The sequence below is a fragment of the Fundulus heteroclitus genome, chromosome 14 (genome assembly GCF_011125445.2).
Source record: "Fundulus heteroclitus isolate FHET01 chromosome 14, MU-UCD_Fhet_4.1, whole genome shotgun sequence".
In the NCBI taxonomy this organism is placed as follows: Eukaryota; Metazoa; Chordata; class Actinopteri; order Cyprinodontiformes; family Fundulidae; genus Fundulus; species Fundulus heteroclitus.
This window is the reverse complement of record NC_046374.1, coordinates 24,646,305-24,665,775: the sequence shown is the minus strand read 5'-3', so window position 1 is coordinate 24,665,775 and position 19,471 is coordinate 24,646,305. Positions and strand designations below refer to the sequence as shown.

The 19,471-nt window shown below is 38.2% G+C and overlaps 1 protein-coding gene across 1 annotated transcript; it reads right to left on the bottom strand.

Annotated features, from left to right (window-relative positions):
• Positions 1-2,748: 2,748 nt before the first annotated feature.
• On the bottom strand, positions 2,749-16,666 carry batf2 (basic leucine zipper ATF-like transcription factor 2). Its single transcript, XM_036146603.1, has 3 exons — positions 16,382-16,666; positions 13,363-13,482; positions 2,749-7,445 (listed from the first exon to the last, which is right to left on the bottom strand). The coding sequence occupies exons 1-3, from the start codon at positions 16,472-16,474 to the stop codon at positions 6,501-6,503; spliced, it is 1,158 nt and encodes a 385-aa protein (XP_036002496.1). The 5' UTR covers positions 16,475-16,666; the 3' UTR covers positions 2,749-6,500.
• Between the last annotated feature and the right edge of the window lie 2,805 nt (positions 16,667-19,471).

The following is a 19,471-nucleotide window of genomic DNA, read 5'->3' as shown; positions in this document are numbered from 1 at the left end:
TTCCAAATCAAGTTAAATGATTGAACGTGGCTCAAAATTGTAATATAACTATCTTTTGTAATTAAAATGGTTTTATCTGTTTCATTTTATCACAACAGCATCACAAATAGTTGGTCAAACCTACAGGATAATTTGCAATGATTTTTACAGTGTTTGAATGCACTCTCTGATCATTTGAAAACTCTTTGAAACAACAAAACCACTCAAACAAGTCTGTATATACTCTCATAAGTGCAGTTTTATATTCTAACAATAGATGATGTTTATTAAACAAAATAAACACACATTTTGATGATTTCCTGCAAAGGACCAAATGATTCTAGCTGTTTTCCTAAGCGTTTTGTTGCGTTTTTCTACGTTATCATCATTACATGCCACCAAAGAGGGGTAATTTGCATAACTTTCCGCTTTGTTGTTGTCTTTTATTTAGCTCTGTGAAAATTTCAGAGGACTTCCAGGAAGCCTAATATATTAAATTACAGTGTATGTTGTAAAGCGTTTGGACAGGCTTCAAGAAGCAGTCAGCAAATGTCCCCATGTGATTTATCGTTTGCCCAAGACATCACCGGGGAACTACAAGGAACATCCCCTGCAGAAGTGTGACCGAACCATTAGATAACGTTGTGGGAAATAACCTCTGGGGGGAGACTTCTTGTCACAAATGGTTGATGAAGAAGATGCAGAAGAGTAGGCCTCAGGATGCAGATGGGCTTCAATAATGATTCGCTGAAAAACCTCCAGAAAAAATGAATAAACCGACCACTTGGTATCCTGAAGATTAAGAGAAAACCTGATGGTGAAGTGACAAAGTCGCTGTCCCCTTTAAGATTCAACCGCCTTTGTCAGACTGAAATGTTTCAGATCATCAAAATAATTAAGTTATTTTGATGATCTTATTAAGTATCAGGCAAATATAACCTTGGTAAAAAACAAAGTTCAATTTAAACATCCTGATTTTATTTATCAAGGTGCAACAGCAGTGTTAAGCATCCTGGGTCTATGGTTAGTCATGAATGGACTTGAATTATCTGGATTTTACTGGTTTTATGTCACCAGTTTCTTTACGGCCTGATTACTGCCTGATCTGTCAAATGACTAAATCTCGTGGATAGAAGCTGCCTAACAACAGGAAGTACGCTGAAGGAACTCCAAATGTGACCCATCAGGCCTCGATCTGAAGAAATTCAAGACAGAAAGCGAAATCAACAGTCTATCCATCTGAATAGGACTATAAAGCCAGAGAGAGAGAGGCACCATCAAACAATGGAGAGTAGACAAAACAGGGAGGTGTCGGCCTACTAAAATTACTCCAAGAGAACAGCAGCGACTCATCCACTGAGTCCTGGGTGGAACAGATAGGGTTTCTGGCTTTATGAGGCGACATTTTAACTTTTTGGTCTTGCATGCAAAACACCACTTGGTGGAAAAGTAGCAGCTGCACATCCTCCACATTTTCATAAGCTCATAGGAAACATGGTGGTGGCTGCCTGATGGTTTTCTCAGTCGGAGACAGGAAAGCTGGTCAGTGTTGATGGGAGGATGCATCGAGCGAATAAAGGACAACCAGCAGCCATGAACAGACAGCCAGCACTATAATAAACTGGTTTAGGTGGATTTTATGCATTAGAACGGCCTACTCAAAGGTACCAGCAGTGGTAAAACTTGAACATTAACGTTTACAGACACATTATTTCCAAGCTGACGGCAGCTGGGCTATTTAAAAAAAAAAATAAAAGATAGGCAAAAAGTTTTAACTCAGTGGCTAAAAACAAAAATAAACTTCACTTTTCTGGTCTGTTATTCGTAGAAACTGGAGACATCATGTATAATTTTCCTTCCACTTCACATTTTTCTGTTGGGCTGTCACAAAAAAAAATCACGATTAAATAGCATGAAATTTGTGGCTGTAACGTGATAAGCTATGGAAATGTTTGCAAATACTTTTACTGTGTTTTCCTAACCCTCCCTTTATTCATTTTTTTACATGCAGAAAGTTTCATATTTTTATTCTGATTTATAAAAATACAGAATCCGACAAAAAAAAAAAAAAAAAACAGATCAAACTCACACGAGCCAGCGCACATTCATGAATGTGATTTTATTCAGAGAATTTAAGAGAGCCATCGTGGAGTCAAATACAGGAAAGTAGATAAAAACTATGACTGAAATAAAAAACAAAGATTTATGCATTGAAGAAAGGCGTTTCCTTTGTATTGCTGTGCACAAAAACTGGTGTTTCAGCATAAATATAAGTGATAAATAAACAGTTGCACACACATGGCAAATCGTTAACACAAACTCTGATGTACTTCCCCTGTATTGACATATATATATATATACGCACAAAAACTATATTAAACATCTTACAACGACATTACAGAGTCAGAATCAACATAAATCATTAGAGAAACCCAAATCGTCATTTAAATTAAAGCGCCGTGCATTTCCTAGACGTAAGAAACAATAATTGCTCTGTAAGAAAGGAGAGAGGAGTTTTCTGTAATTATAATAAACCTTAGTAAAGATTAATCCCATTTTTATTGATGTTTTCTTAGGAAACCAACTTAGTCTGTAAGGCACACTGACATCAAATAACATTTAAAAATTCATTACAAGCTAGCCCTAAGAACCTCACATTGATCCTATATTCATAAAGCACCATCTAATCTAAATGCATTCACCTTTTACAACCATTTTAGACACAGAAATTCTGAATTGCAAGATAATCCTTTGAGAAAAAAGTTTAATTAATCTCAGAAGAGCATGATTACAGTTTCATAGGAGGATAGCATCTGCTTTTGTCTCTATTTTCCATTGTGTAATAATTAAATCTAATCATTAAATTCAGGTGTTTAAAAAACTCCCACCTAAATAAGTTTGTTTAAAAGCAAATGCACAAAGAAACAGACCAATTTTTTAAGCGTAACTTATAAGTCAGTGTCACCTTTTTTTTATTCATCGACTCCCATCTGAAATGCATTCTTTACATAAAATAACAACACAATCTGATTTAGATCTTTCTTTTTTTCATTCCCTGATGGTGAAATCCCTTCAAAATTTTATGTTTCTGTTGTTTTTACTAGTTGAAGACATTCCTCTTATAGGATAAATCCAATTTACATATATAGGATAAGGCAAAAAACAAACTTTCTGATGAATTTGTAGTAAAACTTTATCAGAATCGTGTTAACACAATCTGGTGAGGACTAAAGTTAAGGTGCAGCATTTTTGTTGCAGCTATGGTTGATTTAAAGTGCTTTACAAATGAAGTAAATGAGTATGTTAAGGTCATACCTCGAAGGAAAATTGGGTAAATTTCTATTGCAATGTTTAGCAGAGCATTTTAAAAATGTATTTATTTAATTTTTATGTCGAAGGGCTGCAGGTGGAACGACGTATTTACATGCAACTTTGTAAAAAGCCAAAAAAACTGTGGTTGCCAAATTATGAAACTCCACGCCTCCCAAATTCCAATTTAGATGTATTGGAGAGGAAAACAAGCTAACTATTTGTGTCTGAAAACAACAAAGAGAGAGAAAGAGGGTTTAATTGTCTTGTCTTTAAAAGGACAAATTTAAAGCAATTTACCTTGATTTTTACTTTTACTAGCAACAACTTTCTGAAAAATAAAAAAAATATATATATATATAAAAAAATCACTTTGCTGCACATTTTTCACATTCTTTGGTTCAGATTATAGCCTGGATAGGGTAGTAAAATGTACTTTCTGTTATAACCCTTGTAAAAACGTGGCGTTAAAGAAGCAAAACATTCAGAAAAAATATCTACTTTTTTGTGTGTGAGGAACTTGTGGAGCAATAAATCAAGGAACCTCCAAGAGTTTCCCATTGGTCCAACATTGGTCCACATTTGAAGTCCATCTCTTCATTTAAAAACAACAGAACAAAAGGCTATTTCCTGATCTGACTCTTGACTAAATACAAATAACCTGCTGGGATCTTTGCTTGCCCTGCGTCTAAATTAAGTTTCACACGATTTAGTGTCGCATGTCCCAACAGTCTGTGGATGCTGCAACAAACCGCCACGTCTAGATTAAATTTAAAGAGCAGGCTTTCGCAACATAGAAATAAATAGCAGCAACAGGAGCAGCAGCAGACGGTGAAGGCACGTCCAGGAAACTCTTTGGGATACAAAAAGAAGTGTTCGCATTATGCAGCCACAGCTGTCTCTGTCGTTCAGTTTAGCAACTTTTGATGCAAAGTCCTCCAAAATAACACTTCCATGAACCGGGGAGGAAGTGTGGCCTCCACCCCGGCGTGAGTTAAGGGGTCTGTTTTACCATGTCTCCTACAAAACCGACTCAACAGCTTTTTCTTTCTCAAATCAGGAAACCGCTGACGATTCAGACCGACTTCTTGTAACTCCTAAAAATGTAGCGACTTAAGTTTAGTGTGGCAGCGTTTCTCCGGCTGGTGCTGAGGGATCCTCTGTTCTGTTCGTTGCCATTTTCCTCTGAGGAAAAAGTTGGACTGAAAGGGGCAGATCTGAAGTCAGAGTCTTATTGACTGTTTTATAGCAAATCTGTGGTTTAGCGTTTTCTTTTTTTATTCCTCAAGGTGAGAAATAAAACTCTTTTGTCTCCTTTGATCTTATCTTGTGCAAAGCTTTTCGTACAACCTCTAGTTTCTTTTATGCTTTCCTTCCAAGGAGCCAGACGTTTTTTGAAATCTTTCAAATGGGTCTTAATCAATCGCTTTCTTCATGCTGTCTGAAAGTCGAACAGAGAGGCGTTGAGTTCAAAACAGAACAACATCTGAAAGTCCTCTCTGTTAGCGACAGGAACAAAATCGGCTTAAACCCGACACGGGAGGCTGGATCACTGGGATTCACATCCTTGGTGCTAAAATTATATTTTATGCCTGTCAAACTGTCTCGTCTTTGAGATTCGAGTAATATATCATAATCACAATTCATTTTCTTTTGCTAAGTCGTCTATTAGGGGTTGTTTTATAGCAGCTTGAATGATTCATACCCAGTCAACATCTTCAGATGCCGGTGTATTGCTTGGCTGCCCAAGAACTTATGTGTAAAGCGTTTAAATTTGGTACTTTATCTTTAATGCCAGGAAATGCCTATTCTGTTGAACCCAGCGGCGGCGTTTCCCTTGGGCGAGCCCTTCCTTCTGCAAGCCGCCGAGCTATTGAACATCAGGAAACTATCAGAGAATTGGGGATGGGGTAAAACGCAGCTCAGTCCTGCACCGAGTACATAACCTAGCCTCTTTACCTCGAGCGAGGGTCACCTACTTTCTTTATCTGATGCTTGTGCGACCTTTTCCTTTCCAATGCCGCCCTGAATAATTGCACATATCGCACATTTCAGAAACTGGTCCTAGTGTGGAGTCTGTCTTTTTCAACAACTAGCACTCCACGTGGGTTTGGTGTTAAAACAAAGGGTGAATATTGAAGAAAAGCATCTCAGGCCAGCTGGTAAGTACAGAAGTATGGCACGATGAACCCTTAAATATCAGGAAATGTTAGATAAAAGTCTGAATCGGTCACATTTGGCTGTTTGAATGGAGCTACATAAATAGATAAAATAATCAATCCTATTGGTAGTTGGTAGTGCAAACCATTGACAGCAGATTTAGCAGAAACTCAACTCATGTTTAAATTTGTGGCAGTAGGACAGAAAAGCCTTTATTCTGGCATTACTATATTTGAAAGTCTGGTAAATCATACTGCTGCAGTAGAAATGTCATATTTTAATGCTGCTTACATATTTGTACCTGGGATGCCCTTGATATTGCACTTATGGGGCCCACATTGCTAGAAAATAAGCCTATTGTCTGTAAAATGTTAAAGAAACCTACCCAGCTTATGATGCAAGACAACTCAGGTTAAAGTAACGAGACACGTTGATATAACACATTTAAGATAATTAGGGTTCTCGAATGCATTAGGCCCATTTAGTGAGTGGGCTCCATGTAAAGGGTCCATCTTGAAGTTCTTGATTACTGATTATATCCCCACATGGGGCCCACAAAGACATGTTGTTTAAGTAGGCCAGCGGGAAGTGGCGCAATAACTGAATAAAACAATTCTTCTGAAAAGAAGAATGAATTCACCAGAGCCCCTTTTCCAATGCAACTCTGAAGCCCGGGGCTTTAGAGAAGGGTAGTGGGTAGCGTTTCCATTCATATTTACCCAACTAATTTCATTCCCCCCCTCCCACTTTACTTTCCTGGGGCTTTGGTACCTGAAGCCTCCCGATGCACCGAACCAAACAAGTCTAACAAGAAACATTGGAAAAGCTTAAGCAAGCCCGGAAAAACTAGCGCTGACGGAAACATTTGCAGATTACAAGAAAGTCTGACTCATTGGAAGCGGAGTATGAAGAAATTGTTTTAAAGTTCTGCACAGTCTCCTATGGAAAGCTTAATCTATGGCTGAGATGTTGGGTGTCTCTTCTTTGCTACAGCTGGTTTGCTTATCACAGTGTAATCATAAAAAAAATATATATATATATATTATGCGACGCTATGAGTTACCAAAGCCACTGAGGATCCACTCGTTGAGCTCCAGGAGCTCAGACAGAGACAGGTCTTTGGACGGATCTGATGCCGGCTGGGAGAGAGCTCCGTTAGAGCCGCTGGAGGTAGTCTGACAGTGAGTCGGAGGGCTGGGCACGGTGAGCAGGGAGAGCAACGACCCGGGACCAGGTGAAGCCTGTCGGTCGTAACTTTGCGCGGGGGCAAAGGAAGCAGCAGCAGGAGGCCCTAAGCTCCCCGGGGCGGGAACTGACTGAGTCTGAGGAGCAGCCGTTTGAGGAGGAGCACCGTTTCCGCTGAACCTGCACAAAGAGAGCTGCGGCACGTTCCCAGGACCGCTTTGCTTAAGTAAACCGGCGTTTTGCACGCCTGAATGGGAGGATTGGGAATGCACGGCAGGCGCAGCCAAACGGGAAGCTAGCTTCCTTAAAAGCACGTCCTCTGAAAACGAAGAGCTTCGGGTTGCCGAGGACGTCGTGTGGACGTCCACGGCTGCTGCTGCGGAGGTAATAAAGCTGGCGCAGGTATTCAGAGGTGGCGTACAAAACAAGGAATGAGGGGCCGGATGCGTGGACAGGGAATAAGGAGAAGTCAGTGAAGACAAGGAGGACGCAACGAGGAGTTTAGCCGGCGAGGGGCATGCTGGTCCTGTCGGTGACGTCGGAGAAGAAGCTGAAGACTGGAGGCGAGTCCTTTTGGGGCTGCCGAGGGTTATGAACTGCGCTGTGGTGTTTGTGGTGTTCAAGGGAGACGAGTCAGGGGCCTGAGGAGGACTGCAGAGGGCCGTGCACCCTGCCGGGGACGAGCCGCAGTCTTTTAGGCGGCAGTGAGGCTGGTGGCGTTCCAGAGCTTTCTCGTAGAGGCGCAGGTCTTTCTTCAGCGCTGCAATCTCTTTCTGCAGGGCTGAGTTCGACTGCTCAAGATGCTGTAGCTCCTAAAAAAAAAAAAAAAAAAAAAAAGAATGATGAAGTGTCTTTATTAAAGCAGAAAAGCCCTTGTCAGCCATAAAAATCCTACAGTAACACTAAAAACGTCCCACCCACATACAATCACACCAGGCCTGACGGGTGCTGTAATTAGATAACACAGCCGAGGGACTCTGAGTCTCTGAGACTCTGAGCGCCGCGGCAGGACGCACGAAAGTCACCGAAAAAGGATGACGCCAGGTTCAAACCAGAGTCCCCCCCTTTGGAGAGAAGAAATATGGCCTTTTAATAGACAGCACCAGTGAGCTCAGCGTGAAATAAGTGAGTGGATGATCAAACGGAGGCGGCCGTCCCCTGCTGAGCAGCGCTTAACTCAGGAGTTTAATTAAAAGCATAAACCGCTGTTATAAAAGGACACGAGCACAGCTATGAAGTTCATCAGTGACCTAACAGAGGCGCTTTCTAATGTTTTTTTTAAACTTGTACAAAGCCAAGTTTAATTTAAGAATTTTAATTAAACCTCTTACAGATATTTTTTTTTTCTTAACGAGCTACAAGATGCAAATCACACATATAAGGTGATTTGCATCTTGTAGCTGGAGGCTGCAGGTGTTTCATTTAAATGGTCATAAATCCATGAGGGGGTTCCACAAGGTTCGGTTCTGGGCCCATTATTTTTATTTTTGTTTTTATTTCTCCATAATCTCACCAGCCACTTTATTAGACACACCTGTGCAAATTGCTTGTTCATATGTAATTAGCCAATCACATTGCAGACAGCTAATGCATTTAGGCACCAAGACATTTTAAATGCAAACGTCATGATAGGGAATTAAAGCGTAAGTGACTTTAAATGTGACATATAAATATGAATTTTTTAAATATTAATTTAAATATGAATTTTTCAGTATTTGCTGATGTTTTCACATACAACCAGATTTACAGAGCATGGTCCAACAAAAAAAAAGAGAGAGGAAAATACGTAGTGCACAACAGATTTGAGATGATAGAAAGCCATTAGTAACTCAAGTGACCACTTGTTACAACTATATAGATTATATTTGTAATGAATGTGATAAACACAGTTGGTATACGCTCCTGAATATTTACGATTTTCGGCTGGTGACAGTTTGTCTGAAAAAAACCTTTAAGCTCTTATAAGGATTTTTTTTTTTTGAACAACCAATTCTTGCTTTTCTTTTCATGTAAAATTTAAACAGATGGAATCAGGTCATGTTCAATAAATTACAATTTAAGGATTCAGTTCAATTCAATTTTATTTATATAGCGTCAATTCATGAAACATGTCATCTCAAGGCACTTTACAAAGTCAAATTCAATCATATTATACCTTTTGAAAATAACCTTTAATCAGGTTTTATATATCCTTGCCATTAAGCAAATACTTCTGCATTAAAAATGTTTTTTTTATCGGTCTGAAGTTATATTCTAATCTTAAATGCAATGTTTTCCTTGGCTGTAAGCAAAAAAAATCATAATTTACAGAAATAAAGGATTTTAAACATCAGACTGTGTGTGTATTTAATCCATAAGTAAATGGACATTTCAATAATAAACTTATTTATTGAGTGGGTTTGTATATCAAGGGACTGTGAGTGGACATGCTCACCTTCTTAGTTACTACTATGCGTTCAGATACAAATTAATTTTAGGGAAATTTTCTCCTCTCTTTTCATTTCTTTTGATGTGGAAACAAGGAAACCTTCATTCCTTGGACAACTTCTACAGGGTACCAAGAACTAAACCTTGTGGAACTCCCTAACGGATTGGCAACAAGTCTGAGAAGAATTATCTTTGTGTTTGAACCCTGCTGCTGCCATCTTGGCCAAGTCTACCTTGTAAAAGAGATCTGAGTCTCAACGCACTGGGAGGAAAAAATAGATTTGTTAAATCTCCTAATTATATTGAAAACTTAAACCTCAAACGTTGTGATTTAATATTGCTCCAATTAAAGAAGTACTCCCTCTCCTATAAAACTTGTATACAGATATTTTAAGTCTCAAAGTCGTGTAACTGTACATCTCGTGCTGACCCTTTAAACCATGACTTGCTGACACAACGCTGTGCTTTTTATTTTAAAGAATCGAGCAGCCTGTGGCCGCTGTGCTTCTTCAAACTGCGGTTAAACGACACACCGAAAGCAGAAGTGAAAGAGATGAAAGACAGAAAACAAAAGTCGGGACCTACTACACATGACAGAGACACACCCATTCATAAAATTCAAGAGATTACATTAAAACCCACCCGACCGGCTCCAGCGGCCTCAACGTCAAGGGCATTCAAAACATTCAAACGGGTAAAAGGGACTTTTTTTTTACCTGCTTGTCTAGACACCTTGACTTCTCTCACCGTTGGGTTATTTATTATGCAAAAGTCTTGAGTCATGCCTCACTTCTCCAAACATCTCAAAGAAAGATTTAACTTTTTTTTTTTTTGGTTACAGTTTCATTCGTTTTTTAATCCGGTGCCTCACTGTTTTCAGGGGAATGTTTGTTTTTCTGTTTATTAGGCTCCTTAACTTTCAGCAATAAGTCATTCAAGCATAAAAAGACTCCCAAGCTCAAAAATAAAATAAAAAAAGAAGACAGAAAACTTAAATAAATTTAAATATTTAAGCACTTTGTTACCAAAGTGCTGGAGAAGCAGCATTTAGTTCCTATGCTCCATTTATCTGGAACAAACTTCCAGAAAATTGTAAAGGTGCGGAAAGCCTGAGTTCCTTTAAATCAAGATTAAAAACACATTTGTTTAGGATTGCATTCAACTGTTCTAGTTAACTGAATCACCACTTTTTTGTTCTATTTTCTATCTACATTTTATTCGTACTTGCCTTCTATTCTGTTTTATTTTGCTATATTTTAATCATGTAAAGCACTTTGCATTGTCCTTGTACTGAATTGTGCTATATAAATAAATTTGCCTTGCCTTGCTTTGCCTTGCCTTACCAGCTGCTTGCAGCAAAGACCCAATTTGTTCCAATTTCTTTAATGCATTTTATTTATAAAAATATATTCACTGCTGCACAGTACTGAAACAGATCAAACCAAGACACTATTAATAACAATATTGAAATTAAACTTTAGCGTAATCTATGGATGACCCAAAGAAGAATATATATATATAAATATATATATATATATATATATATATATATATATATATATATATATATATATATATATATATATATATGGATATATACAGGCTTATTAAATGTATGGAGAAATACTAGTGGACTCATAAGTAATATTTAAACCCTTTTCCCTGTATTGTATTTAGGAGGCTCCTCTATTAACACCGCTGATCTCTTTGTGCTTCAGTTAACAAGGGCTTGTGCAACATAAAAATCTGCATCAGAACGTGGGACCAGTAATTTAAACTTTCTGGTATTCTGACAGTTAGTGTTACACAATAATGTCTTGTAAGTCTAGTTTGAAATAATAAGTTCTTACGTAAAGAGCCAACCTGCAAGAAAACACAGCTTTGGGGAAGAGTGAGCGAGAATGTAAATTTGGATAAATTATACATATTATGAATAAAATGTTTTACTGATGTTTTACTAGTGTTCTCTCTAAACGCTATTCAAAATAAGAATTAAAGATTAACAAGGTGTTAATTTTTGAGCCAATGACAATGAAAAGTCCACAGAACGTGGTTTTTGTTCCACCCTGGGTAGAAATGTTTGCCTTTTGCTGGTAAATATATTCTGAGCTGAAGTTTGGTTCGTCCTGTTCAAAACTTGTTGCTGGGATTTCCCTTCGTCTTTGAGATTAACACTTTTAACAGCTTTAGCGATGCGTGATCAAAATGAAATTAAACAGGGACGTAATTTACTGAGGGGTAATTTGAATCTCATGTGTTGGTCAAAATGCAACAAATTCATGACAGTACCTCAGTACTCCCCTCCACCCCGTCTTTAGAGCGCTTTTCTACGCAGCTTTTCTTTGAAGTGGTGGGAAAAGACAGTTTTGAGTCAAGTTTCCCTTTCTTTCTGTGGATTAATGAGTTTTTGTTTCTCAAAATGATTGTACAGACCCAATTCAGACCGGTTTAGTTCAGGTTGGTGCAATCCCATTTGGTTCAGTTCAGTTTAACTGTATTAAATTAAATAGATTTTAATTCAATTTACTAAAGTTTATTTAAGAGTATTTGAATTTAATAATTTTACTTGAGCTCAGTTTAATTAAATTTTAATTTCAGTTCAGTTCAAAAGGTTTATTTCTATTCAGTTTGATTTAAGATGGAGTTCAGTTCAGTTCAGTTCAGAGTTCCATAAAATTTAATTAAATTCAGTTAAGATAATTGAATCTCAGGCAACTAGATAAAAACAATCAGGTCCAGCTCTGATCCAATTAGTAACTTTAACCTTTAATCTGTCTGAATGAGTTTGATTGAATGGATTTTTTTAAATGGCCTTGAGACGACATTAGTTGTGAATTGGCTCCATATAAATAAACTGAATTGAGTTGAATTGAACTGAATTAGAATAAAAAAAACTGAAAAGTACAGGTAAACACTCAGGTTCAGGCCAATTATTTAAAATTATGGATGTGTTTCACGCATAAAAACTTTTTTTTCCTGAGATCTGATATGACAACCTGTTCAGTTGGAGATGCTGGGGCAGATATTTTATGCCATTTATTATTATTTCTGTAGTTAATGCCAGTAAGTTGTAAGTATTTCTAGAAAATAATTCAATGGGAAACCGTAATATTTTTTGTTGTAGCTGTTAAAAGAACATTTAGTGATTATTTTGCATCATAACTGATAAATCAGACTTTTGTGGTCATGTATTTATTCTAACTGGACAGAATGTTGTTTTTTTTTAATCATACGTTCTTGTATTTCTGTGTAGAATGTGTAAAACACATTAAGCAACATATTAACTTGAAATGGCGGAGTGTTTTATTTTGAAAGTACTAACAAAAAGATTTAACAGGTCACGGAAACACTTTGACCAAAAGTCATGCATTTGGCATCATGAGGTCAACAATTTAAAGTCCAATACAGGAAATAAGGCGAGAAAATTCACATTTTTTAAATATGAAACTGTTATTTGAATCATTTCAAGCACGGTGCCTGTTTTTTCTTATATATATTTTGTTTCACAACTAATACATTGTGCTTTCGTGGTCAGCTATCTTAATTAATACGATTTTCATAGAATATGTAAAACACATGTTGCAACATATTTAATTAATGTAAATTTCTTAAAAGAAAAAGTCCACTGGTGCTATAGGGAATAACACGACACCTCATACTGCAGCACACACTGGGGGGAGATGGCGTAGGTAACGACAGAAGAAAGGAATGTGTGTGTGTGTGTGTGTGTGTGTGTGTGCGTGTGTGTGTGTGTGTGTGTGTGTGTGTGTGTGTGTGTGTGTGTGTGTGTGTGTGTGTGTGTGTGTGTGTGTAAGGGGGGCGGGCCGGAGAGGAGGACACGCGAGAGGGAAAGTCCTTCTCCTAAGCAGAGCATTTACAAGAAACGGCTGTGAGCCTGCCGATTACACAACACGCACAGACAGACACACACACACACACCCCCAGGGACGTTGTGTGTCTTTGCCACCTAACCCCGAGGGCATGTAGGTCAGCGCGGCACGGGAACGAGACTGAAAGTCAGAGGTTGCACTATGATAAGACTGGACAAGCTGTGATAAGATCAGATAAGATGCCTTTATTATCGCTGCACACACACACACACACACACACACACAAACACACACAGGGGCATACGCCACGAGGTTCAGGTGCGTTCAGCAGGGTGCCCAGGTAAGACAAAAAAAATAAATCAAAGTATGTTAGCAGATAGCCCCACCGAGCCAAGTGGAAACGCTCATGAGGGAAGCAGGAAGGAAAAGCCAACGTAGGAGCTCAGTTTGTCAGGGAGGGGTGGATTCAGACCTCGTGTAGCTCGTCAGCTCTCTCCGTTTGTTTACGCCGGCTCTTTCTCGCCGCGTCTCGGTTCTTCTCTCGTCTTTTTGTCACTCTGGGCCGAGGCTGCCTCGCCTCTCCTTCTCTCTCCTGCCAAAAACAAAACACACAACCATAAGCCACTATGTGAAATGACCCAAGACATAACTCTCTGAGCCTCTTAGTTTTGGTATCGCAGCCTCAAAATGAAAGGAGGTGAAGATTTAAGACGTAATAATCCAATCACGAGACAACCCTCAGGATAAAGCAGCAAATCAATTAAAACATAAACAACTCGTGGACGTGGATGCGCTGCACCGTTTAAAGCAAAGTTGCGGCGTCCAGATAGAAAGAATTAGAGCAAATTTCATGTATTTCAATCATAAAAGTCAGGCTGTCATTTTTTTTTTCTTACATATGAGATAAAAATGAATGCACGCTTTCTTTTGCTGTAGATGCATGCACTAAATCATCCACAGGTTACGGAACAAACTTGAATAAATCTACCAAATGCCACATGAAGGTCACGTTCCATGTCTAGCTGGCTAACTTTTAGAGTTTGGGTTCTGCTTGTTCCCACGCGCCATATATCCAGGGTTGTGTTTCTTACTTAAAGAGCGGAAGAGAAGCGTTAGGTAAGAACCCCATGATAGAACGTGACGTCACGTTAATCTTTTTTTTTTTTTTTTATTCCTTGGAATGGTAAAAGGAAACCGAATAAACTGCAAATATTTGTGGGAACGTTAAACCAACAGCAAAAACCTAACTTTATGACTTTATGAGTTAGTTATATGATGACAGTGGGCTCCTGCCACCCCTTTGAAAACTTTCTGGAGGCGCCCCTGCAAACAGCTGCAAGCCTTTGCTGCAGAGTCCTGCTTTGTTGTTGATTTTAAATGCAGACAAGCATTATAAAGTACAGTAAATATCCCCATCTTAAACTGAAAGTGAGAGTACGGAGGCAAATAATGAGTTATGCATTACAACCGCAACAAAAACGAGACACACCTCGGTAGTTTGTTTGCACTCATTGAACCATTTTAGAGTACAGATATTGAAATGTACTTCATAATCTAGATATATTCTAAAAAAAAAAAACAATCTCATTTTGGGACTGTGCCCACTATGAACCCAGTTATGGGGCCCTGCTGTCTGTCTGGCAAACATTTACATATGGGGCCCATGCAGAAAAAGGACTTATTGACAAAAAAGGACCCCGTATAAGGTTGCCTGCGAGTTTTAAAAAATGGCCTCATGTTATTTGCCCATATTGGTTTGATGCAGGAGAACTCTGAGGGAAAATGTGAGGTCCATAAGGGACTTTGGTGAGTTGAAACAATTTCAGTTTCAGCAAATTTTCTGATTTAACACCTAGTTTGAACAGGTTGGCCGACCGGTTTTCTGTTATTGCTCATTTAACCTGAGCACCTGTTGGGTGTCTTACTATCTATAAAAATGGGGTGAATTATGGGCCCCATACGGGATATGGATACGAACATCGTTCATCAATATAAAACTCAATAAACTGAAATAACTGAAAATACTTATTAATTGTGAAATAATTTCATTGAAAACACTAAACGATTATGGTTACACTGTTCAAATATGACAACTCCATAGATTATAAGGAAATGTAATAAATTATTAAAGAGATAAGGGCTGGAATAAAATGTACATTAACATTAAATAAGAATAGAATAGAAATAAATGTTATTGTCATTGCACATGTCACATGTAAAAGTAACGAAATTCAGTGTGCGTCCATCCAAGAAGTGCTTCAGTAGTCCACAATAACAGTGTTATGATTGTGCTATAGTTGTAAATATGAATGAATATAAGCATGCATACTATGAGTGTATTATAATTAAGTATATGCATATACAGAATATAAATGTACTATAACTGTGAGTATATTATATACAGGCTATGGGTGTATTATAACTAAGTGTATGCATATATAGAATATAAATGTACTATAACTGTGAGTATAAAAATATATACAGGCTATGGGTGTATTACTAACTATGTATATGCATATACAGAATATAAATGTACTATAGCTGTGAGTATATATATATACAGGCTATGGGTGTATTATTAACTATGTATATGCATATACAGAATATAAATGTACTATAACTGTGAGTATAAAAATATATACATGCTATGGGTGCATTAAAACTAAGTATATTCATATACAGAATATAAATGTACTATAACTGTGAGTATATATATATATACAGGCTATGGGTGTATTATTAACTATGTATATGCATATATAGAATATAAATGTACTATAACTGTGAGTATAAAAATATATACATGCTATGGGTGCATTATAACTAAGTATATTCATATACAGAATATAAATGTACTATAACTGTGAGTATAAAAATATATACATGCTATGGGTGCATTAAAACTAAGTATATTCATATACAGAATATAAATGTACTATAACTGTGAGTATATATATATACAGGCTATGGGTGTATTATTAACTATGTATATGCATATACAGAATATAAATGTACTATAACTGTGAGTATAAAAATATATACATGCTATGGGTGCATTAAAACTAAGTATATTCATATACAGAATATAAATGTACTATAACTGTGAGTATATATATATATACAGGCTATGGGTGTATTATTAACTATGTATATGCATATACAGAATATAAATGTACTATAACTGTGAGTATAAATATATACAGGCTATGAGTGTATTATAATGAAGTATATGCATATATAGAATATAAATGTACTATAACTGTGAGTATATTATATACAGGCTATGGGTGTATTATAACTAAGTATATGCATATATAGAATATATATTTACTATAACTGTGAGGATAAATACTGTATATACAGGCTATGAGTGTACAAATGACTGGTTGGTTTCAGTTCTAATTGTTCTAATTTGTTTAATTGTTTTAATTTTTCTAATATATAATAAAAAAAAATATGAAACAGTATAATAAAAAGCAGTGAGCACTCACCAGAGCAGAGGTGCTGCTGCTGCACTCCTCGGCTGACAGGGAGCCGCAGGGGCTGCTGAGCTCACAGCCGGCGTCCATGAACAGCAGGGGCATGTTTCTCCTCCAGCAGGACGGACCTTCAGCCGGTCCGGATCAGCACACATCCACACACACTGACCCACACTGGTTACTGAGCTGGTATAGGGGAGGGTTGCGTGGACTGAGCCGCTCAGCCGGCCGCTCCGGGTAGTTTTGAGCGCAGGCGGTTTGGCTCCCGGCAGATGATGACGAGGAGGAGGAGGAGGAGGAGGAGGAGGAGGATGGCGATGATGCAACATGATGCTGCAGGAAGCCGCTTTCAGTTTCGCTTTATTCTAAACGGCCCCATTAATGCTAAGGCCGGCTGCTGCTGCCTTCAGGTGCTGCGCGTTAGTTTCACTTGGCCCGAGCGTAAACAGAGGACGCTCCTGCGCTGTCACCGAACAGACTCAAAGCTGTGATAAACACCACAAAGTTACACATTTCCTCGGATGAACCCGTTCTCGTGTGGCCAACATCTGCAACAACCTGAAACATTGAGCTACAATTTCCCACCCGCCCGTGAAGGCAACACGCAGACGAAAAGCGCATCCAAACGGAACTCTTTTGCGCTTATGGCCATATTAGGAGAGGGGGGGGGGGGGTCGCTGCCCACACGTGCAGGGAATTTTTGTTGGAATCATTTTGCCAGGAAATAAACCCAGCCCAGCCCACCAGACAACAGGCCACTGCTTTGACTGGTCCTGTGTGGGAAATGACATGAGTGGAAGGTGGAAAAAGGGCTTCCCACGAATCTGTTAATGACTCTAGCTCGCTGCCAAAGACAGAAAAATGTCCTGAGGCAGAGGTTTTCACAGAGCTGCTCTGTTTCTCCTGTTCTGCAGAGACGAACGTCCTGTTCAAAGGAAACCATCCCACTTCAACTATTTAAAGCCGGGACTGTATTTACGAAAAAAACGTTCATGTTAAAGGTGGATACTATTCTACTGCTCTACCTTGAGAGCAGACGTTTAATTATGCTGCTGCTGGACAGAAAAAGGCGTCAAACTAATTTTGGTTTAGGGGCCGCATTCAGGTTAATCTGATGTCAAGAGGGCCACACGAGGAAACTCATTACAAGATTAAATAGAACTAATAAAAGTGGACTTGTTGTTGATTTTTATATTAAATGAATTTCACTTTTCAAGAATATATTATGAATAACCTCAGCGTTTTTAAGAAAAGTATGTGCAATTTCAATACTACTTTTACTCAGTTGAACATTTACTTGTGCGTTATGCATAAGAACTGATCACAGTGATTGTACAATGTTGAAAAACATTTATTCACATTTTTTGGAACTTAAAAACACTGTCCTACATGACAAAATACATCAAACAGATAAAAATTAAGAAATTATTTAAAATAAATTTTACGCATCTGAAGCTCAGTGCTACCATCTGCTGGTTAAAACACAGCGCCCCTCGTGGACAATATAGGAACTGCAGATTTTCAATTAAACAAAGTACATGTTTTTTTCAATAATTATTTCATCATTCTATTCATTTTATCTCCTCTTTCTTTTACCTTCTCTTTTTTTCTTCTTGTTCTTCCTTTCCTCTCCTACTTTCCCATTGTAGTGTCCATATCATTTGAGATATTCCCCACATTTTTTTTAATTTTTTTTTTTGAATAATAATAATGCATTTAGCCATTGTTGTTCGACGGGCCGGAATCGGCCCGCGGGCCGTATGTTTGACACCCCTGGTCTACGGAGAGAATCCAGGTTTCTGAGACTTTTTGAAAGTGAGACTGTGATAAATCAATTCAAAACATATTCCACGCTTAATGCTACATTTCTTCCGTGCATTTTTACTGAGAAATTAGCAAATATGTCCAGGGTGTAAAAGGTACAAAAGGAAAAATTGGTATAATTCTGGTTACATAAACACGTCCATAATACATGCCCTCACAATTTCCTGATGCGTAAAGAGTTATCCTCTATTTATTGCAGTTACCTCTATTGGCTGGATTAGTCTGTTCATGAGAGAGTGATTTGTGCCGAGTCGTTTGGGTGCGATGTTGTTCTCCTGGCTTAAGTCTCCACCGTAATCGATGGTTTAGTGAGAGAGCACGGGCTAACTTCTATATTTATAGCTTTCTTACCTTAGAAGACATTATGCCTCTAAACAAAAGACTTGTGCTGTCACAGTGGCAGATGCTTCTCTTCTCCTATGCACGCACACAACACTGATGCCATTTCAACTTGTCACCAGAGGAAGCAGAGGTCTGCAAAAATCCTGAAACTTGCATATGCTCCTTTAAAGGGGCCTAATCACATATTTTGATCATATAAAGAAAGCCCAAAAAAAACATCTATTCATCTTCGAACAAAACAACGTACGGCAAACATTCGTCCTGATAGTGTTGACTTACTTTTTGAGCCTCACAAGAACTTTGCACCAGGCGCATCAGCAGACGTACACATTGTCGTGCCATCTGCCAGCAGTACCCGAAAAACTATCAGAAAGCAAGATGGCGACAATTGAGGCAGCTACTGGAAGAGCCAGTCGACCGTCCGCTGAATCAAACGTCAACTCCATATTACGGGTGGCATACAGTGGGGCCATTCGGAGAAGGTGCCTCATTCATGTGCAGCGTAGATTTGTACTGACCGGTACATGCTTACTAGGTTTACTGGCATTACTTTTCACAGGTAAGAATGAACATGTATTTATCCATTATAACATCATTGTAACGCAGTATATATATGTCTGTGGGCTCATTGCTTCTTGCTTACCCATTGCATGGATGTGTAATACAATATTTCTGGTCACGTGGTCTTGTTATGGTAAATATACACAGAAATGCTTGGTTTACTATCAAATCGGGCAAAAGAAAGTGTAACTCCCTCCAATTCGAATAATGGACACAAGGCGTTCTTTGCGTTTACTGGCATTTAATTAGACACAGGTGTCATCAATTATGCCGTGAGAACTGTACAAAAACATAGAATAATCAACATACAATAAGGCATTCTCATGGAGAATAAACAGAGTAATTGACAGAGTAATTGTAACAATATAAACCTTT